This window comes from Felis catus, chromosome A2 (genome assembly GCF_018350175.1).
Source record: "Felis catus isolate Fca126 chromosome A2, F.catus_Fca126_mat1.0, whole genome shotgun sequence".
NCBI lineage: Eukaryota > Metazoa > Chordata > Mammalia > Carnivora > Felidae > Felis > Felis catus.
Genome location: NC_058369.1, coordinates 155,885,900 through 155,912,110, shown reverse-complemented (window position 1 = coordinate 155,912,110; position 26,211 = coordinate 155,885,900). Strand labels below are relative to the sequence as shown.

Sequence of the window (26,211 nt, the reverse complement as noted above, 5' to 3'; positions counted from 1 at the left end):
ACTGGCTTTTTCAAGTATTTAAAAAAAGAAAGTACAACCCTTCCCTATAAAATACCCAAGTGAAAGTTTCTAAAAGACCTGTAACAAAGCACAGGCACTTGTGAAAAGTACTTTCCCTGAATGAAATCCTGTGTTAAGTATTTACATAATGGTAGACAAAATACCGCTCCCTCCAGGATGCCCACATCCTAATCCCCAGAACCTGAAAATATGTCACCTTACTTAGGTGGCAAAGGGGCTTTAACAGATGTGATTAAGTTTAGGATCTAGAGATGGGAAGATGATCCTGATTTTATGCAGGGGAGCCTAATCTAATCCACAGGGGTCCCTAAAAGTTCCTGCCTGTGATCAGCACCAAAGGGGACTATGGAAAAATTGTCAGAAAGGTGCAAGTTTGCTGGCCCTGAGGACGGGAGGAGGCCGCCAGTCAGTGAATGTAGGTACCTTCTAGAAGCTGGAAAGGCAAGGAAATGGCTTCTCCCCTAGAGCCTCCAGAAGGAGTGCAGTTCTTGTGGACACCTTGATTTTAGCCCAGTGAGACCCGTGTTGGACTTCCAACCCCAAGAACTGGAAGATGATAAATTCTTGCCATGTTAAGTCACTAGGTTTGCAGTGGTTTGTTAGCCCGGCATGAGAAGATTAACGCACCTATCCTGTACTTTTATTATCCAGTGGAAATTACTCAGGTCATTCTCCAGAAATAAATCTGATGTTTAGTTGCTTCTGCTACTGTTTTATCTGAATCTCTTATTTTTTATATCCCTGTCAGACACTCAATTATATCACAAGTGGAAAATTCTGGCATGAGGTGAAATTTTGGCTTGCAAAAATGAAAACATTCTGTCAGAAAAAAAGTTTGTCTATTTAACATAAAAGGTTCCTAAAATGTGTCTATGCCATTTATACTATAAGAGCATTTTAAATGGCTGATTGCCCACCAGACCCCAGGTCTTCTCCTTGTAAGAGTCTATCCTAATGCATGTTGATGGCGCAAAGATAGTAATTTGAACCTGGTCAACCACAGTTAAAAACACTAATAAACAATTTATAGGAAAGAACTGAAAGGAGAAAAGGGTTCTTTCACTTAAATTATTTCTTAAAATACTCTTTTTAGACCATTCTCATAACATTGGAGACTTTGAATTTTACATTTTTAAAAAAAAAATTTTTTTTTAACGTTTATTTATTTTTGAGACAGAGAGAGACAGAGCATGAACAGGGGAGGGGCAGAGAGAGAGGGAGACACAGAATCTGAAACGGGCTCCAGGCTCTGAGCCATCAGCCCAGAGCCCGACGCGGGGCTCGAACTCACGGACCGTGAGATCATGACCTGAGCCGAAGTCGGACGCTTAACTGACTGAGCCACCCAGGCACCCCGAATTTTGCATTTTTACAGTCATTCAAAACCTAATTTTGAGTTAAGGTTAAACTGAAAGAAATTAAACAACCTTTCGCTTTTTGCCATAGCCGCGGTCAAAGGCTACTCAATGATTTTTCTTCCACAGCCAGCCTGGAGAACCACCCCAGATTTCACGGAGCGGTCAGCTTTCAGAAGAAAGCACTGTGTGAGGGAAGCACCCATGCCGCCCATCTGTGGGTTTTTACCAAAGCACAACAACACTTAATTTGAAGGGATATGTGTCCCCCTGTGTTTACTGCAGCATTATTTACAACAGCCAAGACGGGAAAGCAACCCAGTGTGCATCGGCAGATGAATGGATACAGAAGATGTGGTATATAAATACAATGGAATATTATTCAGCCATAAAAAGAATGAAATCCTGCCATTTGCGAGGACGTGGATGGAGCTAGAGAGTATAATGCTAAGCGAAATAAGTCAGAGAAAGACAAATGACATGATTTCACTCATATGTAGAACTTAAGAAAGAAAGAAACAAAGGGAAAAAAAAACAAGAGACGCACCAAAAAAGAGACTCTAACTAAAGAGTGGTTAGAGGGGGTTAGAGTGGTGGTTATGAGAGGGGAGGCGGGGGGCGGGTAAAAGAGGTGATGGGGAATAAAGAGTACATTTATCCTGATGAGATCGCTTCTTGGCCTTTTGGCTAAGGTCAAGTATATGATGGTGAGCACGGGGTCATGTCTGGAACTGCTGCATCACTGTATTGTGCACCTGAAACTAATGTAACACCATATGTTAACAATACTGGAATTTTCATTTAATTTAATTTTAAAAGTGCTCCCCATCTGAAACCTAAGAACAATGTGCTATTAAAATGAAAATGACACTCAAAAGTGCAGGCTGCTCTACAACAAACATTTTGTGAAATCTAGACGACAGGCACCTTTTACTGCCAGGCTCAGTCCCCACTTGCTTGAGTGACCGTTCCCTCCTACCCCAGAAGCTTCTCTCCTCTCCCCCACCAGAGATTCATAAATATTCATGTTTTGCTCTTCTACCCAAAAGCTCTCCATCAACCGCTCTCAGTGAATCGTCCTAACAGCAACAATTATATATGTAATTTAAACACACGCGCGCGCGGTCAGGGAAATTCAAGGCACAAAGTAGTAAAATATTTAAAAGTGATTAACATGACAACACCACTTTACAGTTGACTTGACACCTCACATCCACGACTTCTCTACCATGACAAGGTAAAAATACTAAACCCTTGGTAACGAATAGATCACCAAAGAAAACTGGGTTCCTTGCAGCAACCTGAGCATTTGTCACTGGATCCCCTGGACTGGGCTCATCCTCAATCCAGCTTCCACACTGCCCTGGGGGGACCACTACCACCACGCAGAACTATGCTCCTCCAAACACCCACTTTAATGTATTTTTCCTATAGAATTACCTGTGCCTCCAGTCTTTTATACGACAGATACATCCTACGGATTACTCTCTACAAGGCCTCTGTACTGCTATAAAAGCTGCGTACCTGCCTGTATGTCCCCATCCCTTTCCCCCAGCTGGCTCCCCTCCTAGCAGGGGCAGGCCCTTGAACGTGCCAGGCTCCTCTGGGTCATTACTAGATACCATCTGCCTTACTGTATTTCAGCCACATGGATTCCTGCAGACCTAGGTAAAAAGAGAATGACCCCAAATACAGACAAGAATTGGGTAGCACCTTGGATCATTTTTTTTCCCCAAATTCTTTTTCACTAGAAGTAAAATTCTGAATGTTAACTTGTGATTAAGTGTATGATTAAAGACCTCAGTTCTCTTGAGCTTGCTAATACTACTTGATTTATCAGAGCACTATTCAAAATCAAAAGACTTTTTTATAATTAATTCCCTGGATTTTAATGTGCCAGATGGAATATGCTGTCAATGCCACCTGTGAGAAAGCTAGAATATGTACCAATTTAGATGCTACAAAAGAAAATCTCATTATAATCACAATTTTTTTAATATCAAAAATGGTATTAACTATCTTGATCTTGCTCTCTGAACCAAGCTGTTTCTAAAAATCACACATCCTCAAAGAAAAAATGATTTCTCCCATTGATATATTCTGATGATCTATAACCAGCTCTGAAAACTATTTCAAAAAAGAAATTCCAAAAATGTTTCAGGAAAGGCAGCTTTGTTGGAATAAAAGAGAAAATAACTTAAAATTCATAGAGCGACTTCCATGTGTCAGATATCATAGCAGCTGTTCTCACAAACCTTTAATCTTTGTAACAACCTTGTGAGACAGGCATTATATTCTCATTTTATGTATGAAGAAGTTGAGGCTCAGAGCAGGAACTGACTTGCCCGAGACCACCATGTGACTAAGTGGTAGCGCTGGCATTCCAACCCATGCCAACTTGACCCTAAAATGCATGCTTTAATGCTTTCTCTTACCCTCAGAGAATCGTGAATGGGCAACACTCATTCATCTATCTACTTTATAGCACATTCATTCAATTAACCACATTACCTCCTAATCTCACTTAACTTTTAAAATTTACATTCATATAATGTTTTTAGTAAGTTCAAGTACAATAAAGTTCCCAAAAGCAGCAGGTGAAATATTCCTTGAACACAAAGTGTTTGGTACGGTACAACGAACCAGATTGGGTCCTGACCTGAAATAGCTCTTGGCAAGTATTAGTGATAAAGTAAAAGACGGGTTTCTTGATAAACGATATGCCAGGCGCTGTGCAGATGTCCTGGATATACTAGTGAATAAACCCAGCCCTCCCCTCATGAAGTTTACAGATTAGAAGGGAAGAAAGACAATTTGACAGGCAATCGTAAGGTGACGTGACTTTTACGTGCTCTGTAAAAGGGGCACATTTAGGAATACCTAATCGAATCTTGGGGGAATTAGAGAAGGCTTTTTATAGGAAGTGGCCCTCAAGTGTACATTTAGGGGAGAAATAAAAAGTAGCAAGGCAAAACTAGGGAGGAGAACGCAAAGGAAACAGCATGTACAAGCCGGAGAGCGTGAGGCAGGGCCAATATGGGAAAGTGAAAGTTCAGGACAGCTGGAGGCCGGCCTGGCGTGGGAGGAGCCACAGAAGAGGAGGGGAGGCACAGGCCAGACTGCCAAGGCCCTTTTAAGCTATTTAAGGAATCAGGGCTTTACCCTTAGGTCATAAGAAACTTTTTTTTTTTTTATTTTTTAATGTTTACTTATTTTTGAGACAGAGAGAGACAGAGCATGAACGGGGGAGGGTCAGAGAGAGAGAGCGAGACACAGAATCTGAAACAGGCTCCAGGCTCTGAGCTGTCAGCACAGAGCCTGACGCGGGGCTCGAACTCACGGACCATGAGATCATGACCTGAGCCTAAGTCGGACGCTTAACCGACTGAGCCACCCAGGCATCCCAAAACTTTTAAAAGGTGTTAGGAAGATACAGGATGTGGCCAGAGTGACGTGTTAGGAGGACCATTCCAGCTGCAGTGTGAAGTCAGCCAGCCATGGTTGAAGGAAAGACTGGAGCCAGGGAGACCAGGGAGGGTTCTCCAGGAATGCAAGACAGCCAGGATGACAGGATGACCACGGGAACCAGGATCCAGGAGAGGACAGAGGCAGCAGATGTTTTGGAAGCAAACCCAAGGGCTGGCCTGTGGGGAAGAAAGGGAAGGCAGGGGTCCAAGGCAGTGTCCACATTGTTGCACTGAGCCATCGGTGGAAGGTGGTACCACTCAGAGGTGAGTGAGGTGGGCTGTGGTAGGGAACACGGGTTTAGGAGGGCGGAAGCTGGGCTTAGTTCTGGATATGTCGATCGGAGATAGGGGTGAGTCCAGGTGGGGGTGTCCAAGGGACAGCTGGAAATACACGTGTGGAATTCCAACAATAGTCTTGACTAAAGATACATGTGGTAATGGAGGGATGAGAGTGGATCGGATGGTCTACGTGAGAAGGTGAGAAGCAGAAGCAGCCGAAAAGATGCCCTGAGCCCTGGGACAGATGACAGAGAACGCCAGATGAATCTCACGTACACAGACTGTACCTCATTTGAAAGCCAAAGGAAAAACGCAGTGGATAACTGAGGAAACAAGTTAAGAACCACTTCCTTATCTCCCGTCATGCTCTTGATGCTGCAAAAACCACACGCTTTTGCTTTTCCTAAAACAAACAGTGAACATTCCCCCTGCAAGGATCTGATCCCTCTATCCCCCATCCCTTTTAAAAACTAGAAAGGCCACACCCGATGCCACCCACACCCTTAGCCCACCGCACACAAAACTGCTGGTCTCCCCTTTCTTCCTTCACTATAACTGCCTTGAATTCATGGATAATTCACCATTTTCTCATTTTCTCTTCTGCACACAGCACCCCTTGTAGATAAAAGGTACTCAATAAATAACTGTTCAATAAATAAGTGGCAAATGTTTGATCAGGAGAGACTGACTCACTGTGCTCACAGGCAGACTTTGTCCCGCAGGAAAAACTGAAGGTGATTCTTTGTATGAGTGTTGGCATTCTTGAAGCCACAGACCCACCTGAGATAGCTCTTCTGTGTAATTACCACCAAAGGGCAAGAGAAGAAATCACCGTGGTACAGTTGAGGATGAAAAGTTCTAACAGTCATGGAAACCTGACCAGATCAAGAACGATGTGTGTGCGCGCGTGCTTGGGGACGTGGGTAAAAGAACTAGTTAAATGAGGAACTAGAAAGCTAAATGAAGAACTCCTTCTGGTATACTAAGAAGCATCCTAAGAACTGTCCCAGTGGCTGAGTCTGTTATCAGAGAAATTCTAGATTGCTGTGGATCAAAAATCTGAAGGTGAAGCTAAAACCCTGTCACACACACACACACACACACACACACACACACACACACACACACACACAAAGTACCGTATATAAATTCCAAGTCCATGTTCTTTCTACTACATCATGCGGTCTCCCAAGAGAACTGAAGTTTAGCACAATTTAACATGTAGTCACATCAAAAAGGGGTCCCTGAAGGGGTGCCTGGATGGCTCAGTCAGTTAACCAAGCAGCCGATTTCAGCTCGGGTCATGATCTTGCGGTTCGTGAGTTCGAGCCCCAGGTCGGGCTCTGTGCTAGACAGCTCAGAGCCTGGAGCCTGTTTCAGATTCTGCGTCTCCCTCTCTCTCTCTGAACCTCCCCAGCTTGTGCTTGCTCGCTCGTTCTCTCTCTCAAAAAGAAATAAACGTTAAAAAGAAATCATTTTTTAAAAGGTCCCTAAAGATCTATCTGCTCAGTACTAAAATGCAGGTCCTTTGACAGAAATCAGAAGCTTCTGGATTAGGAAGTGAAAAAAACCTGCTGATGTCACTCTGCCTGAGGCTTTAAAAGAATACAAACATGCCTGCTACCACAGGAAATGGGATGTTCACAATTTATTCTGAGCCATAAATGTTTTATTTATTACTTTAGGACTGCAAAGTAAGATAAGTTGTAATTTCAATAACAACTTTGCATGTTAACAAAAAAATCATATTGATCTATCCAATTTCCCAAAAACAGACATTTCCCACTACAGTCTAGAAGCAAACTGTATAGCAATTTCTACCACCAGCTTTTCCCCTGGTGCATGCAACCCAGTTTCTGTTTTACACAAAACAGATTTCAAGTTTAGATGTTTACAGCAACTACTTCAACTCACCCAAGCCTACTCGAGTAATTAAGCATGATATTGCCAGGGGCGGTGAGCACTGGTTGTCCATCGAACAGCCTGGATGGAGTGGAGATGGAAGGAGAGACAGAAAAAACCATAGAGAAGGGATTCTCTTATGTGCACAGCAGGGAGCTTTGTCAAGCACACATCGCCCCCACCCGAACAGATAGTGGCGGCGGCAGTGATCAGCGTCACCCGTGAGAAAATGGTGATCATCTCTGCCCAAGGGAAAGACTGGTCACCAAGCGGAAAGACATGCAGTGTGTTCGAGAAGAACGCTCGAAGATCTATTCTGGGCCTAAAGAAGGCTCACTCGGAGAGACGTAAATGGGGAACGTGATGGGTTACAAACTCCAGGAGAACGATAAAAACATTTATGACTTTGAGAAGGATTTTAGGGCCTTCTGGTCCGGTCTTCCCATTTAACCAGAGAATGATGTCCCTTCTGGTTCTCCAGGCCTCCGCATGATGTGCTACCTGCGACTTCAGAAATGTGTATCTTCTTACCTCTCCCAACCATAATGAGATAAAGAAGTTCCCTAATGTCGTGAAAGTATCAAGCCTCAAGAAGAACTACTACTGATAAGCATACGTTGAGTGGTGACTGTCTTCATTTTAATGACCCTTAGAATGCACAAAAGAAGAAAGAAAATAAGGAGGCAGGCAGGCAATCGCTGGCATTAAAATTCTGTCACCCCTGGTGCTGTCGGTGAGGTTTAGCAAAGGAGGAAGGAAGCTAAAGTCTACCATCAACTGTAAAGGTCAAGGGTTCTGGCCTAGTGACAAGGATACACCGAACTTGGGTTCAGGAGTTCTGAGGTCAAATGGTGGTATATTTGGACTTCTTTCCCTGGTGGTATATTTAACAACGCAAGGATCAACATTTCCAATAACACTATAATGAAAGCCAAGGGCATTTTCCCCAGACTGTATTTACTAAAACAGGTAGGGGGAGTGGGGAGAGCCCCAGTCACTCAAGTCCACAAGTGAACAAGAATGGATAACGCAGCACTGAAATTAAAAAGCTAGTGGAAACAGCTACTCTTGTCAGTTTTACACAAGGTACTCTTATCTACTCCTGTATTAAAAGGCAAGAGAGAAAACGTTACAGAGAGGTTATGTCAGCTATTTGAAAAGATACCGTAGGCCGAGTCCCTTCTTTCCTTCCTCCTACCCTCCGAGTTGTGCTCTATAAACCACATGCATAAAGGGGTATTCACCCTGGGCTCCGGAATACAGGACAGACCTTCTGACCTATGAAATCATCAACTATTGTCAGTATTTGTGCTGTTTCGTCACATACAATATTGGAGATGTCAATTACCACCTACAGAGGGGTTAGTTTAGCCTGAGCTTCGACTGTTCTCTCTGCAGTGCTTGGAGCAGCTAATACCACTGATAGAAATATCACTAAAAGTGATGTGAAATCAATAAAACAAAACATAACTTAAATATATCTCCTGCCCTTCCATCTCAGTCCTCTCCACCCCACCCCACTCCACTCCCCCACCAATAAACATATGGGAAAGAATAATACAGATTTTTTTTAGAAAAGAAGAAATCTGTTTTCTAAATAAAATGACAAAAGAGCTAAAAGGAGAGGGAATATAATTAAACTTCATTGCACTTAAAAAAAAAAAGTTCCCTATTCCCTATCAAATCTGGGCTGACAGGCATGTTATTTAATTGCCCATAAATGAGCTTCTTTAAATAGCACCTATTAATACCCCAAACTTCAGCATCAGCCTGCACAGAGAGAGAGAGAGAGAGAGAGAGAGAGAGAACCCTGAAATGGCTGAAAAGCAAAACAAACTGCTTTCTTAAAACTACAACAAAATGTGAAATGAGGAAAAGCCAGGAGGGGAAAAATCCCTCGCTACCTTCGGCCCGTGCTGGACCAGCCAGGCCTGGGACCACCGACTGCAAAGGCAGAGGCTAATCTCAACGGATGTCAAGGTAAAACATCTGCTTTGTCAGAACCCCAGAGATCCGGAACAAAATGAAGCCCAAGACATTACTAAAACCATAATGTGTACCCAAAGAAATAATACAGGTCTAGTCAAGTGTGGCGCATGCATAATTTACCCCTGGAATCTAACACATTTCCCCCTGGATCTGCTGTCAGAGTCTCTAACTCAACATAGCTTAAAGGGAAGAGAATAATACCTCCTCCTTAAACCAATTCTCCCTGGCGACTTGCCTCTTTCTGTATCACCAATTATCCTAGTCTTGAAACCAAAAAATGACTTACCTTCCTCTCCTTCAGCCAAACAGCCAGTCCATCATCGAATGATAATAAGAACGAGCCTTTACCAAGGGGAAGCTAGGAGACGGGCACAGTAGCAGGTACTAGGAAATGCATCATCTCACTTAATCCTTACAACTAACCTGCAAAGCAGATCTCATTAGCGCCATTACCCCAGAAGGTGACTGGGGTGCAGAAGTTGAAGGGATTAAGTACTTGATAAAGGTCGCAGCTAGTAAATAGCAAAACGCAAACCAACCAGCAGGCTACCTGCCTACAGTGCTCATGCTCAGATATTACGCTATCACAGTCTTATTCCACCCATTTATTTTCCCACTCCCAATGTCATCACTGTGGTCTGGCTTCTCTTAGCTTCTATGATGAAATGCCCTCCCAAACCACACGCCCTCCCCCTCCAATGTATCTTGCCCAAGGGTGCTGGACTAAGCTTCCTGAGTGCCACTTTGCTCATGACATGCTCCTCTCCTTAAACATCTTCACTGTATCTCCACTGCTCACCAAATACTACAAACTGCCTACAAAGACTTCCATAATTGAACTTTTTCTCCTATTCTACCAAAAAAAAAAAAAAAAAGTAACCGTAGTCTATAGTGAAGTCAAATTCTTTGCTAATCTCCAAAAATACACTGCATTTCCAGTTTCTGCCTATGCTCAAGGCATTAACATCACCTTGCGCACTGTCCCACTCACCACAAGGCCCAACTCCAAACACATCTTTGTTATGAGGCTTTCTCTGATAAGGATGGAAAAGCCAGAAGAGGAAGTGCTATTTCTGATGGAGAGCTTTTTTGTGGCTGGCCCTATTCTAAGAAAATCGGCATGACAACCCAAAGAAATGAGTTCCACTAGACAGAGAATTGAAGTTAGAGTTTAGAGAGAATTGAAGCACAGAGAGGTTTCACAGCTCGGCAGATGGAAAGCCGACATTCGAACACGTATGGTCACGCCTCCTCTTAACCACGTGGCTCTAGTAACTCTAGGAAGCCACGGTCTTCACTTCCTAATGGGTGGACTAAGCTGACTGCCTCCCATTCCACTGACTGATCTTCATATCCGCCAAAGCAGGACAACCCCACACCACATACTTCCTGACACGATACGGGAAGAAATCCACAACACGTGTATGAAGCATACTTGCCCTAAAAATTAAACCTGAATCTAATTCTGCCCTCGGGAGCCGTGATCCTCAATCTCAGTATACACACAAATCCCCTGGGGACCTGGTTAAATGCACATTCTGACTCAGCAGGTCTGGGTTGGGTCCTGAGACTCTGTGTTTCTACTCCATTCCCAGGAGGAACTGCGCTGCAGGAGCACAGCCCACGCTTTGGACAGCAGCAAAGCTCTAGCACCTGGGTCTGATCGCCAGTTTATAAGACACAGGAGAGACAAAGGGAACAGATTAAATGACTCAGGGCTGAGACTACATTGAGGAGAGTAAGGCATTCACCTCAGGTGCAAAATTCATGCCAAAAAACCCACAATGGAGACAATTAATAATTCTAAAAATCAAAATGAATGCAAAAGACCCATGATGAACACAGTGTCACGGTTTGAAATAAACACAGAACCAATATCACCGATTTTTCTCCTTGCCTCAGGCCCCCACAGGACTCTGCGCAGCACTGAATGGTATAACTTATCCACCAAATCTCGATTATGAAAAACTCTCCAGGGAAAAGGCAGACCTGCCTGGTTTTGAAAATAAATAAATACTTTAAAAGAAGGAGGGGGTTATAGTTCGAGAGGCTTTAGAAATAGATACTAAATGCAATGTGTCAAAACTTGTTTTGATATTGATTTGAACAAACCATAAAACAAAGAATGGGGGGATAGGAGGGAAAATATAAACAGGCTGGATATGAGAAGACGTAAAAGAATTTCAGGATTGTCAGGATCATAATAATGCCATTGTGATTTTTTAAGTTCTTACTTATTAAAGACAAGGTACCGAAGTATAAATGATAGAAGCTAGAATTTCTGAAAATCCGCATCGAAATATTCCAGAGGGGGAAAAAAAAAGTAGAGAAATGAAATGAGACCAGTAAAATGTTGGTATTTATCGAGGCAGGGTGAGAACACATGGGGATTATACTATTCTGATTTTTATATGACTAAAATCTCCATAATAAAAAAACTTTCATCTTTTCTTAGGCACCCCTGACATTTACTTTGTACCTTCAAACAGGACCCAGCACAGAGCGCCTCATGCATTCATAATAAAAGTAACTGCTCTTTTAATTTGTGCCAGCAGCTGTGATGATATCTCCTAAGTGTCACAATAAGGTTGTCAGATGTTATACGGATGAATAAGGTGAAGTTTAACAAGGTTGAATAATCTGCCCAAAGTCACTCACCCAGCAAGTGGCACACGCAAGGCTCGGACCCAACTAGCTCAGAAGCCCAGACTTGAAGCACTACGTTAAAGTATCTGTTTTATGTCCTATGGGGTCTATGACAGAAGACAATCTCCAGTTTACGGCTCTTCATTTCTCCCCGGCTTCCTTAGATACAGGAGCCATTTCCAGAGGTTAAGGTAAGGACTACCTGGTTTGGAATCAGGGCTCTCCCACTTTTTAGCTGTGTGACCTTGGGCAAATTACTTCATCTTGCTCTCCCTTGGTTTCTGCCTCCTTCTAGGGTTATTAATCTCACACTAGTAGGAGATGAATAACCATCTCAAAGTTGTTCGGAGGATAAAATGAGTTAGTAAACATAAAGTGCTTAGGATCACGTCTGGTATATGACAAGCCCTGATCGAGTGTGAGTGATTATCATCATTACTATTACCAAGTTCTCGATAAAACTGAATGACACTCAACACACCCCTCGTGCCAACTTAAAACCACTTACTTTTACTTCTTCTAAGCAATTGTTTTTTGGCCACAGAACTTGAAAGGCGAGCTCCCACCCGTGCTGGTGAAAGCTGATGATACAGTAATCAAGATTAACCTTTCTATATTCAGAGGGAAAAAACTCCAATATTAATAAAAACCTAGGGACACACGGCCCAGGACCATCACTTAGCTTCGCATTTGCTTTGCGAGTTTCATGTTCAGGGATTCATCGTGTCAATGGGACTTTAAAATTCCCCACAAAGTATCAAGAGTTCTGGCGGAGAGACTAGACGCCCCACAGAAATGAATGGCGGGAGCCCTGGGTCACAGGCCCAGGTGGGTGACTGAACCAGTGCCGGAGCACGGAGCCAAAGGACGGAGCTGAGCACGAGGAGCCAGAACAGAGGAAGAGCAGGGCTACTGTTGACTGCGGAGCCAGGAAAGGAAGCTCAGAACCTGTGCCAAGGCTCACCAACCAAAATCCCAGGGAGAGAAACCAGACCCAGGACGAGCAAGCACGAGATCCCCAGAGATGAAAGCAACAATGGGAGCTGAAATCAGATGCATGATGGTCCAGACCAAGCCAACTGTAACTGCTTACGCCCCGCCTCGTCTGGGGTTATGTTCTGTCGTAAAACCACACTTTCCAAGCTGTCCTGTTCCACGTAAAGTCAAAGAATAAGGCTGAGATCTTATTAGACCATCTGGCAGATCCTGGTCTTCCTTCCCCACCGGTTGTCTCTCAAATCATTCACTGCCAGTTACCAGAAGTAATTCATTTTAACTCCCAACGTACTGAACATCAAATTTACTCACAATTACTAGCATTTGTCGAACCCCATGTCTATCAGGCACTACGCTAACAGCTTTATGGTTCCTCACTCAATCCTTCAATGACCCAGGGAGGCACTCTTTTCATCCCACTGTACAGGGGGACCTAAGGTTTAGGGAGCCCGAGGTCACACTGCTAGGAAGCGTCAGTTCCGTCTGACTCCGGAGACAACTTTAAGACTACACTGCCTCCTCTCCCCGCACTTTTTATTAGCAGATTCTGTGCTACTGAAGGGTGAGGAACAAGAGAGGGACTGTTGCAGGGAACTGCCGACAGGATGAACTGAAGAACCTGGAGCATAATCGCCCCCAGGGAGCCCAGAAAGCCTAGAAAGAGCAGTTGAAGAGGAATGAGCAACACTTAAATTCGCTTTACTTTCAGCAAACAGGGTCATTTCCTCCTCTTCAATTGCTCTTGCTGAGTCCTGAGAGCAGCCCCCGCTGCTCCTGCTCCGGTGGACTCCAGCAACTGGCTGTGGGGAAATTATGCAGAGGGAAAAATATCACAGGTTTTCTTCCTCGAAACTGAGAGGAAGGGAGACTAAGAGGGGAAGGCACTCCCGAGGAGGAAAACTTACAAGCACATTAACAATGGAAACGAGCCTGCAAAAAAATGATACCTGGGTCAAAAGGCAAATTAAGGGCAGCAACCAAAAATGGAACAGATCAAGAGGAACATATGCAACTTCTTCCAAATCTGTTGCAGAAAAAACTTTTCCTTAGAAAAACCATGACCATTATTAAAATCGCAAAATCAACATTAAAATACAGGCAACTGTTATTACTGGCACGTGACTCCTTTATCAGGAAATTGTTTTTCTTTCAAAGGGAAGAAAAAAGTCAAATACATATAACCAAACAATCTGTCTGGGTTTTTTTAATGTTTATTTTTGAGAGACAGAGAACATGCATACATGCACAAGCAGGGGAGGGGCAGACAGAGGGAGAGAGAGATTCCCAAGGTTCTACTGTGTCAGCCCACAGCCCAACACGGGGCTAAATCCCACAGATTTTGAGATCATGACCTGAGCCCAAATTAAGAGACACCTAAATGACTAATCCACGCAGGTGGACCACAATTTGTATTTTCTAAAATGAGTAATGCAAAATATTATGTTCACCAGTCTCAGAAATCAAAATCAAGGAATTTACAATTCTCTAAGTATAAAATATTAACCATTATAATATGCTTACCTTCTACTGAGCAATATAAAGGAGTGAACTATAGATAAATGCAATAGCACAGATGAATCTCAAAGCCACTGTGCTGAGAGGAAGAAGCCTTTCAAAAAAAGAATACATCTTATTCCATGTACATAAAGTTTGGAACAGGGGGGAAAAAATCAATCTATGGTGGGGGAGAAAAGAATCAATCTATGGTGGGGGGGAAAAAATCAGCAGGACAGTTACCTCTGGGGGCAGGGGACAGAGATTGACCACAAAGGGACATGAGGAAAACACGCAGAGTGATGGCAACATTTTGTATTGTGCTAGGAATCTCGGTGATACACGTATATGCACCTGACAAAAACTCAGTGCACGTACGCGTAAGATCCATACATTCCAGGGGCACCTGGGTGGCTCAGTTGATTAAGTGTCTGACTTCAGCTCAGGTCATGATCCCAAGGTTCATGGGTTCAAGTCCCGCATCCGGCTCTGTGCTGACAGCTCAGAGCCTGGAGCCTACTTCAGATTCTGTGTCTCTCTCTGCCCCTCCCCTGCGCATGCTCTGTCTCTCTCAAAAATAAACAAACATTAAAGAAAATTTTAAGAAAAGATCTGTACATTCCATTTTACACAAATTCTCTAACTAAAAAACCACCATAAGCAAACACTAATTTGCCTATAACCGAATTACTGATAAGCATCTTCAGGTATTTAGGTGGTAGTACAGGCCTCTACAAATTATTTTGAAATGCATCAAAAAGTGAGACAGAGAGGGATGGACAAATGGAGAGATACATGATAAGGCAAATACAGTAAAATCTAGACTCCAAGTAATAGGCAGGTGTTTATTGTCAAATGCTTTCAATTTTGTGGTATGTTTAGAACGTGTTCAGAGAATTTAGGAAAATCAAGTCATCTACTTATCAAGGAAGCTAAAAAGGGAAAGGCAGAGGGAAGGGCAAGAACAGTGAGCAAAAGGGGAGTCAGACAAAGGTATCAACAAAGACAGCTACGGAGCACAGAGGAACCAATGACACTCTGGAGGTTTCGAAATAGGTGTCTTGGTCCCTGGCAGTGTGTCCGGTTTTCACCACGGATGTATAGTGCATGCTAATAAAGGTGTTCTAAGGGTTTTATTCCATTGGAGCAGTTAAAACTACAACAGGAACATTACGGAAGAGTTCTGATAAAGTTACACGAAAGGCAGTGAAAAGGTAGTGTCATTAATAAATACAGTGGTACTTATACACAGAAGTGAGCATTGCTCTCCAAAGTCGTCATCAGCAAAGAAAGGACATGGGATTTCGGGTAGGATTTACCTGGGTCCAAATCCCACCAGCTACTAATCTACCTGAGCCTCAACTTCCTCATCTCGGGTATGGAAATCTTCTTACCCCTCTCACAAGGCAATTCTGAGGATTCGATGAGACCACACACACGGAAATGACTAGCCTGGCACGGGGTTAAAAGTGATTCCTCAACACATTGTTTTGAATAATGAATAATTGAGTAACTGTTGTTTTTCTTTCCTCTTAATCTGAGAATGCCACCTCTGTGACATTTTTAAGTTAATGACCAGGTGAATAAAAGTCCAGTGTTTGTGGGGAGAGGGAAAAGAACACACACAAAGAGAAGGGTAGCAGAAAACAGGCCTTCTTTTAGGGACCGCTGGAACACAGGTCGAGCTGAGGGGCCATGGAGGTGCAACGAGAAGGGACCAGGAAAAGACTGGAGAGGAAGACAAGGGCAGGGTCACCAAGGGCCTTCTGTGCCGGATTAAAGAAGTGGGTCTCTGCACTCTAAGCACTGGAGAGCCATTTACAGGCTGTCTGCTGAGGAGGGCCATGATCGGAGTTCTCTTTTGGAAAGGATGTTCTGATGGCTGATCCCAGGGTAGAACTCCAGGACCACTTATGTGCAGACAACGTCAAGAGAATCAAGGTAAAGACTAGAAAAATAGGACTCCAAAATCGATACATCATACTTACAAACAGTAGTGTGGTTATGATCATCTAACCAGTGTGTGGAATAAAAAGAGGAACCCAGGAGAGTCCAGCATTTAAGGGATGAGCAGAGAAAGACACCCTACAGGTAACTAAAAGAGAGACAAAGAGAAACAAATGTGGTCGATACGGACTGAAAAGTATCCATTGAACTTGACAACTATGGGGCTATTAATGACCTTGTCAAGAGCAGGTTCAATCAAAAGATGAAATAGAAATCAATTTTACTAGGCTTACTCTAAAGTGAAGGTAGAGACCGAAGATGTGGGATATGCTTTCAGGATGGCATCAATGGGGGGCACCTAGGTGGCTCAGTTGGTTAAGCATCTGACGCTTGGTTTTGGCTCAGGTCATGGTCTCATAGTTCATGGGATCGAGCCCTGTGTCAGGCTCAGTGCTGACAGTGTGGAGCCTGCTTGGGATTCTCTCTCTCCCTCTCATTCTGCCCCTCCCCCAAGTGCTCACACGTTTTCTCTCTCTCTCTCTAACATAAAAAAATAAACTTAAAAAAAGAATGGCCTAAATGAAAGAAGACAGAGCAGTAAATAAATGGAAGTACACAGTTGAGGGACAATATGTTTAAGCCACAGGGGTTCAACAAGGAGGAGGAAAAAGCAGGAAGGATGAGATTTAAAGATGAAGTGAGGGAGAGGATAACCCATGAGAAAGAACAGAATTTAGATCAGCGTTGGAGGGACTGGCCTTGGACAGGATGATAGAGACCTCACCCAAGGAGACAGAAAGGAAGAACATAAGTGTGTGTGCAGTGGGCAGGGAAGAAATAATGTTCGAGACTTGGAGGAAAGGTAGCTGGCTGGGGAAGGAGGGAGGGGAGAGTGCTCCAGGAGGGAACAAGATGTGTGAAGGCCCTCCCAGGAGCCCTGAGACAGAACTTCAAGGAAAGTGAACTTCTTCCAAAGTGACCTGAGAGTTCTATAGACTACGGTGTAGATGTGGCAGGGCTGGAGATGTGCACACACAACACCAAGTCAGGTCAAGTCGAATCCAAAAGCAATAGCAACCCGCACTTCTTTAAACATCACTCTGGCAGCGGAGGGCAAATTAGATACAAACCAGGCAGGAGTAGAGGCAAGAACAGTTAGGATGTATTTAATAAAAATCCAGGCAAGAGGGGCATCTGGGTGGCTCAGTCAGTTGAGCGTCTCACTTCGGCTCAGGTCATGATCTCACAGCTCGGCTCGTGAGTTCAAGCCCCACATCAGGCTCTGTGCTGACAGCTCATAGCCTGGAGCCTGCTTCAGCTTCTGTGTCTCCCTCTCTCTGTTTCTCCCCTGCTTACACCCTGTCTGTCTGTCTGTCTCTCTCTCTCTCTCTCTCTCTCTCTCTCAAAAACTAAACAGAATCCAGGCAAGAGATGATGGTACTGTGGTGGCGACAGCAGAGCTGGCAAAAGAAATCAAATACGTTCCGAGATTTAGAAAAGGCAAAATCGCTTAGAATGTACAGCCTGAATGTAGGAAACGGGAATGAAGGACAGATGGGGGATGAGGTTCACATCTCTAGTTTGGGAGGTTAGAGAGATGGTGAGTGGTGCCAATCACTGAGAAGGGCAGGTGCGGCCAGCGAGCTTTTGCTCTTCAGCCGGCCGAGTTTGAGGCATCCATCTGTGAAGCATGCAAGCAGACGCGTTAAGGAAGCAGGTGAGTGCACATACAGGTCTGGAGCCGCGAAGAGGTCTTTAGGGCAACAAACCTGGGACTGGTCTACAAACAGCCGGAAACTGCAGGCATTGAGTAGATGAGATTGAGTAGATGAGATTAAGTAGAGAGAGGACCTAACGTGGCAGGGCCCGAGGGAACCGCCTCCCTGATGTATAAGTGGAGAGGAGGAGCCAACGAGGAGGAGGTGGAACAGCCAGACATAGACGAGCAAAAACAGAAAGCAATGAAAAAATTATTTCAAGGACAGTAACTGTGTCTAAAGCTGAGCTGTCAAAAAGAAGGAGAAGTAAAACTGGTGAGAATAATTCTAACAAAGACTGCATGGGATATAGAATGAGTAGGAGGTAGGGAAGAAGACAAAATCTACTCAAACAGCTCAACTGTGAAAAGGAGGAGGAACGAGGGATAGAAAAGGCCAGGGAGGGCACCTGGGTGGCTCAGTCGGTTGGGTGTCCGCCTCTTGATTTCAGCTCTGGTCACGATCCCAGGGTCATGGGATTGAGTCCTGAGTCGGGCTCCATGCTGTGAATAAGGGAGGGAGGGCTGCCTGCCTCTGGCTGAACGGAGTCAAGAGAGGGCCCTCAGGGTGTCCGTAGGGGCTCCCAGGTGGGTACATGGCAACAAGGCCGTGGGTGGAGTGCCAGCCAAGCCATGAGCGAGGGACAGGGAAAAGAAGAGGGCATTCCCCAGACACAAGCACCCCTGAGCCAGGCAGGAGCAGGCTGGAGACAAGACCAGCTCTGAGCACCGTCCTAGGTGACACATCCTCTCAGAGAGGGGCAGCTGGGGCTGTCAGATGTCAGCTCAGGATCCCAGGGTGATGGGATAGAGCCTCGTCAGGCTCTGTGCTGAGCATGGAGTCTGCTTGAGATTCTCCCTCTCCTTCTGCCCAGCCCCTGCATGCACATGCTCTCGCTCTCTCTCAAAGAAAAAAAGAAAAAGCCAGGAGGACTCGTGAAAAGTGCAGCTGAGAAGTGTGTGACAGGTGCATCAAGAAATCGAGGGGAAAAAGTGAAGAAAGCAGCAAAGAGTGATGGATTTGGAAGAAACTGGACGCTCTCGGGGACAAGAAGTCTTGGTAATATTAAAAAATACGAGTAAGGTTGGGAAACGTGGAGTAATAGAAGTCTGAGAGACTGCGATACTGAAGTTCCAGATTTCAGAAGAACAGGGGCAAGCAGTGAGAAGGTCTCAGCCACGGAGGGTCGGGGGGACCCAGAAGAAGGCGGAGCAGCAGTGAAAGACCTGGAAGTAGACGAAGTCAGGAAAGGAAGGCCAGGCTGGTACACGGGTCACGCGCATGTATACTCGGGGTACACGAGAAGGTAACAAGACTTGGTGGGAAAAGGACACTGGTCAACCAGGCACTGAAGCCTACAACTAACATAAGTGAGATCCCAGAAAGCCAGAAGGTTTACAGTTGTAGGATATAGCCAGATATTCTAAGCCTCAAAGGAAAAGAGACTTGTATAAGAAGGTGGAAGACGAACCGTTTGGAACAGGTACTGAGGAGCTAAGAGATGTCAACCCCACCTTACAACCCATTTGAAGGGGCAAGGCAGCTCCTACTCAAGAGAGCCGCAGAGAAGATTTTCTCAGGAAAAAAGTAGATTAATATAAAGGACGAATGTGAAGATTGCTATATGAAAAGGCTGAGGATATATAGGGGTGCCTGGGTGGCTCAGTCAGTTAAGTGCCCGACTTCGGCTCAGGTCATTATCTTGTTGTTCAGAGATCGAGCCTCACATCAGGCTCTGTGCTGACAGCTCAGAGCCTGGAGCCTATTTCAGATTCTGTGTCTCCCACTCCCTGCCCCTCCCCCACTCATGCGCACAGGTGCTCTCTCTCTCTCAAAAATAAACAAACGTTAAAAAAAATTTTTTTAAGGATAAGGATATATAGATAAAAGGAAAAAGACAGTAACAAGAAATAATCTGAACATAACCAAAGAACCCATGTGTAAAGCCCACAGCTGACACCATACTCAACAGTGAGAAACTGAAAGCTTTTTCTCAAAGTCAGGTACAAGGCAAGGATTTGCCACTTGTATTCGGTGTGGTATTGGAAGTCCTAGACAGAGTAATTAGGCAAGAAAAAGAAATAAAAGGCATCCAAATTGGAAAGGATGAAAAATTATCTGCTTGCAGAGGACATGATCTTTTACATAGAAAACCCTAAAGATTCCACACAACAAAAAAAAACTGTTAGAAAATACAAATTTAGCAACATTGCAGAATACAAAATCAGCACATAAAAATCCAGTTTTTATATACTAACAATGAAAAACCCAAAAAGGAAATTAAGAAAATAATCCCATTTATAATATCATTAAAAAAAAAAAAAAAGAATATTTAGGAATAAATATAACCCAAGCAGGTGAAAGACTTGTACACCAAAAACTACAAAACACTGCTGAAAGAAAGATACAAGTGGAAAGACATCTGTGTTCATGCACTGGAAGACTTAATATCATAAAAATGTGCATACCACCCAAATAAGCTGCAGATTCAATGCAATCCCTATCAAAATTTCAGTGGCATGTTTTGTAGAAATAGAAAAAAACATCCTAAATTCATATGTAACACAAGGGACCCTGAATAGCCAAAAGAATCTTGAACAAAGTTGGAGGCCTCACACTTCCTAATTTCAAAACATATTACAAAGCTACTAAAGCCAATGGTATGGGCATGAATATACAGACCAGCAGAACAGAACAGAGCACCCAGAAGTAAAAATTTTAAAAAACGGGCTGGCATATATGATCAATGGATGTTAGACAAGGATGCCAAGATCACACAATGGGGAAAGGACTCAAAATGGATTAAAGACCTAACTATATGACCTAAAGTCATAAAACTCCTAGAGGAAAATACAGGGAGGAAAGCTTCCTAACACTGAATTTGGCAGTGAATTCTTAGATATGACACCAAAAAGAGAGGCAACAAAAATAGAAATAGACAAATGGGATTACACCAAACTTTAAAACTTCTGGGCATCAAAGGACACCATCAAAAGAGGGAAAAGGCAGCCTATGAAATGAAAGGAAACATTTGCAAATCATCTATCTCCAGGCTCTGAGCTGTCAGCACAGAGCCCAATGCAGGGCTCGAACTCACAAACTGTGAGATCATGACCTGAGCCGAAGTCGGACCCTCAACCGACGTAGCCACCCAGGCACCCCAGGAACCTGATTTTTAAAAACGGGCCAAGAATTTGAACAGACATTTCTCCAAACATAAACAAATGGCCAAACAGTATGTGAGAGGATGCTCAACATCACTAATTATTAGGCAAATGCAAATCAAAACCACAAGATACCCATATCATACCCATTACGATGGCCACTATCAAAAGCAAAGCAAAACAAAACACAGATAACAAGCGTTGGTGAGGATGTGGCAAGATGGGAAACCTCGTGTCTGTGAAATGGTACAACCAGTATGGAAAACAGAATAGTGCTTCCTCAAAAACTTAAAACTGGAACTGCCCTATGATCTAGCAATCCCACTTCTGGGTGTACACCCAAAAGCACTGAAAACAGGATCTGGAAGGACTATCTGCTCACTCAAGTTCATTGTAGTAGCATTATTCACAATAGCCGAGAGGGAGAAGCAACCCAAATGTCCATCAACAACGACTGGATAGAGAAAATGTGTTAGGTACACGCGTATGATGGAATATTATTCAGCCTTTTAAAAGAATGAAATCCTGCCATCTGCTACGACATTGATGAACCTTAAGAACGTTACGCTAAGTGAAATAAGCCAGTCACAGAACACAAATACTATATGACAACACTCATGCAAGGTCCCTAAAGTAGTCAAACTGACAGAAACAGAAAGCAGACTGGTGGTTGCCAGGGGCTGGGCGGGGAGAGGAAATGGAGAGTTGTGTTTGATGGGTACAGAGTTTCAGTTTTGTAAGATGAAAAAACTCTAGAGCTCACTTACACAACAATGGGAACATACTTAACTCTACTGCTGGTACACTTAAAAAGGGCTAAGGTGACAAATTTTAGGTGTTTTCTACTACAACTTAAAAACAGAAAGACCACATGGCATGAAAGGATGGAGGAGAAAAGTCAGAAGAAAGGAAGAGCAACAGGACAATAGGGGTTTGCATTTTGAATGCACCCTTGAATGTCAAGGACAGAGGCAGAGCCAAAAGAAGCCAAAGGCAGGCTCCTACTACAAGATCAAGCTGTTTCTGATCTAATTCAGAAGGAGCGGGCCTCTTTTAAAGTCTCAAGAGAACACTGGCAAAAAATTATTAGGGTGCCTACAAGACATCTTGAACATGGTTATTTCCTCAAATCTTCACCTGGTAGCAGAAATAGCAGTGATCCTTAGGGTGTGGGATGGGCAGTTGTCCCAAATGGACTTCCCTGTCGCCTGGAGCAGGTGCTCCTGCAAAGGGAATCCTAGTTCCCACCCAGGCAGACGGTGTAAGGACTCACGGGTAGTTACAAAAGGGAGAAAAAGCATACATTATAGGTTTCACATTCCATTTGTGATAAGATTTCCTCCAATTTTTTATAACATACTACCAATTTTTTTTTAATGTTTATTTATTTTTGAGACAGAGAAAGACAGAGAGTGAACGGGGGAGGGTCAGAGAGAGGGAGACACAGAACCCTAAGCAGGCTCCAGGCTCTAAGCTGTCAGCACAGAGCCCGACGTGTGGCCCGAACCCACAAACCACAAGATCATGACCTGAGCCGAAGTCGGATGCTCAACCGACTGAGCCACCCAGGCGCCCCCAGACCTGAGAAACTTAAAATTGGTAGTACACACGGGGCGCCTGGGTGGCTCAGTCGGTTGAGCGTCCGACTTCAGCTCAGGTCATGATCTCACAGCTCTTGAGTTCGAGCCCCGCGTTGGGCTGTGCTGACAGCTCGGAGCCTGCAGCCTGCTTCAGATTCTGTGCCTCCCCGTCTCTCTGCCCCAACCCACTCACATTCTGTCTGTCTCTCTCAAAAGTAAATAAACATCAAAAAACATTTTAAATAAGCTTCTCACGTCTGTTCTTTACATGCTAGCTAATGGAATTCAAGTGCTGAGCCTTGAGAATACTTGGGGGGAAAGGGGATATGTCCCATTCAATCTACAGCTGTGAAAAACTAGACACCATGCAGCATCCCCAGATTATATCTGACAGTGGTGAACTGAGATGATTTACAAAAATATCAGTATGAATCTCCTTTCAAATGTGGAGACTTCCAATGTGGATTACAAAAGCTTAATCCCCAAAATACTGTAATTTGATTGGCTCTCTTAATTGTTTGGATAATTTTCATATAAAAATGTTACTGAAATCTTATTATCATGCTAAATCAGAGGGAGCTCTGGCACTTTCTTCTCCCTTCATGCCTAGAGGCTAATAAAACCCACGACTGTTGAACTCCTTATTCAATCAAAAGGTTTGAAAGTCTTTGTCTCATTTAAATTAACCCGGGCTAGGGGCGCCTGGGTGGCGCAGTCGGTTACGCGTCCGACTTCAGCCAGGTCAAGATCTCGCAGTCCGTGAGTTCGAGCCCCGCGTCAGGTTCTGGGCTGATGGCTCGGAGCCTGGAGCCTGTTTCCGATTCTGTGTCTCCCTCTCTCTCTGCCCCTCCCCCGTTCATGCTCTGTCTCTCTCTGTCCCAAAAATAAATAAACGTTGAAAAAAAAAAAATTTAAATTAGCCCGGGCTAACTGTATAAACGTGGAAAGTCACAGGGTTGGAGGAAGCAGATTCACTCAGGGTCCTACAACAGCAGTGATAACAGATCAAGAGGCTGTAGTAAGAAACAGAAGGAATGAAATCCCGAGGAGACATAGGAGTTCAATCCCTGTCTACTAAGAACTTGGGAAGCGACTCCTCTCTCCCTAGGCTGGGCCTCAATTTGTTCAGCTTCTGATCTCACTACTACAATCTATACCCGCTGTTATCCAGTGTTGATGGCACTGTTATAGTTACAATTTTCCAGAACTGATTACAACAAGAAGCCTTGGTCTTTGTGGTTTTAACATTTATTTTTCGTTTACACCACAATGTGTCCTAGAGAGGGGCACAGCTGAGCAAGATTTTGACCTTGGGCCCTTCTATACTGTTGGAGGTTGAAGGTGGGGTGGGTGGGGGCTGTGCGATATTTACCAGTGTTTTCCATACAGCCAATGGCTTCCCCATGTCAGCAGACAGATCCCAGCTGTAGTTTTCTTCCAATGACTTCTAAGTGTTTTAAAGAACACAGTCATCTTCTCCTAGGGATTTGCTAGGTTAATAGAAGGAGAAAAAGAAAAAGGTCAGTACCCAAGGTAATTGTGTAGAGGCCCCATGACGCCTTCCATCTGCCCATCCTGCCCGTTTCCTTCCCTCACTCCTGTTCCTTATTACCATTCCTCTGGCCTCTTCCCACCTGCTCCCTTCCGGTCTCACCAAATCTTCTCACTGCCCACCTGCCTCTTCTTTCTTTCCTTCCTTCCTTCTACCTGAACTCTATTCTTCCCCTCTCTGCTCCCTTATGCCTCACTGTATTAGAAGCAAGGGGGGGGGGGGGGGGAAGGGCAGAGAAGAAGGCAATTCCAGGCCTCCTGCTTTTTCTTTCTTCCTATGGTCACTATACCACTGTTTAAGAGTGTCTAAATAAACAGTTTTAAAAATTAAAAGAAAATAAAAACTAATAAAAGGGGTACCTAGGTGGCTCAGTTGGTTGAGCGACTGACTTTGGCTCAGGCCATGATCTCTTGGTTTGTGAGTTCAAGCCCCGTGTCTGGCTCACTGCTGGCAGCACAGAGCCCCTTCCAGATTCTCTGTCCCCTTCCTCGCTGCCCCTTCCCTGCACTCTCTCTCAAAAATAAACATTAAAATTTTTACACACAAACAACTCAATAATAGATAAGTAATATAAAGAGCTCATTCAAAAGAGAGGAAAACACTAGCCACTCAACAGGAAAATAAACAGAGCAGAGAACACACACACACACACACACACACACACACACACAGAAAATTCCATGAAGCACTAATACAAATGGCTGTGTGCAGTTTTCAACTTCCTGAGTAATCAAAGACATGCAAACTACAAGGAACTATCACTGTTCACCTCTCAAAGTAACAAACTTTTGAATGATCGTATTCACAGATGACAAAATGAGAATCGACCCTCTCGTGCACTCCTGTGAGCAAGGTAAATTAATACAACTTGACTAAAAAACCAAGTAACCGTATAGATCCTTATTCTGTTTGTTTTCTTCACAGCACTTATCACTGGATGATCTTTATTTGCTGATTTCTTTAGTAGCTCACCCCAAAGAAACATAAACTCCATGAGAGCAAGGACTTGGTTCTGGTCCCTGCTGTACCCCCAGGGCCTAAAATAAGATCGGGCACATAACAGTCAATTGATAGCTCGCTAACTGCTGAATGTGACAGGGTTCAGGACGCACTACCCCCAAAATATAGCAACTTAGCATGGTGAATATTTTAAGCTAAAGGAGTCTGAGAAACTGTCAAAAGCAGGAAGGTCACTTTAGCCTCACCACCTGACTCGTCTTCCCTGAAATAGGTCATAAAATCCTCATATATGAGGTACCCTCCCTAAACCCAGAAGGAGTATCACCTGCAAAGAAAAAAAGGATGCCAAGAAGAATGCTAACAAACATGCCTTGCTAAGTTTCCCGTTAACTTCAATTTCCTGGAACTCAACTTACCATATTCCTCTGTGACGGTCCACTCTTCATCAAACCTAATTTTCTATCCACTGACCACCCCCCCACCCCAACGCCCGCTCCTGGCCTAGAAACCTCACTTGCCCACTTGTAAGAAGGGAAAGCAGAAACCAAGCCAGGTTTGTGCTTGGGCAACCGACTGAATAAGGATTTCCATCATTAGATCTGGAATGTAGGTTCGTGGAGAAATGTAATGTGTGCAGTTGAGGAGATAGTGAGTTTGAGATGCCTGCAGAACATCCAAGTGGATATCCAAATGATCAGTGGATGTCTGGATTTAGCAGTTTGGAGTTAGGAGAAGTTTGGTAGAAGATACAGATTTGGGACTCCTCAGTGTGAAGGAGGTCAAGTTTGACTGCAGATAAAAAAATCATCCAAGGCCGGGGCACCTGGGTGTCTCAGTCCATGAAGCGTCTGGCTTCGGCTCAGGTCATGATCTTGTGGTCTGTGGGTTCGAGCCCCACATCGGGCTCTGTGCTGACAGCTCAGAGCCCAGAGCCTGCTTCGTAATCTGTGTCTCCCTCTCTCTCTCTGCGCCTCCACTGCTCACACTCTGTCTCTCCTTGTCTCTCAAAAAGGAATAAAACATTAAAAAAAATAATTTTTTAAAAAATCCCCCAAGGCATGGGTAGAAATGTCAACAGTATTAGAGAACAATTTAAGAGTCA

The 26,211-nt window shown here is 44.1% G+C and overlaps 1 protein-coding gene across 6 annotated transcripts in view; it reads right to left on the bottom strand.

Annotated features, from left to right (window-relative positions):
* Positions 1 to 26,211, bottom strand: part of AGK (acylglycerol kinase) — an 80,202-nt gene that overhangs the window by 52,931 nt on the left and 1,060 nt on the right. For 5 of the 6 annotated variants that reach the window (XM_045052858.1, XM_045052861.1, XM_045052860.1 and 2 more), the window contains exon 2: positions 23,970 to 24,087. In XM_045052858.1, coding sequence (XP_044908793.1) covers positions 23,970 to 24,070 — 101 coding nt within the window. In that variant the 5' untranslated portion in view covers positions 24,071 to 24,087. Of the gene's footprint in view, positions 1 to 23,969; positions 24,088 to 25,525; positions 26,006 to 26,211 lie in introns of those variants that run through there. The other variant, XM_023250638.2, reaches the window with a different exon arrangement.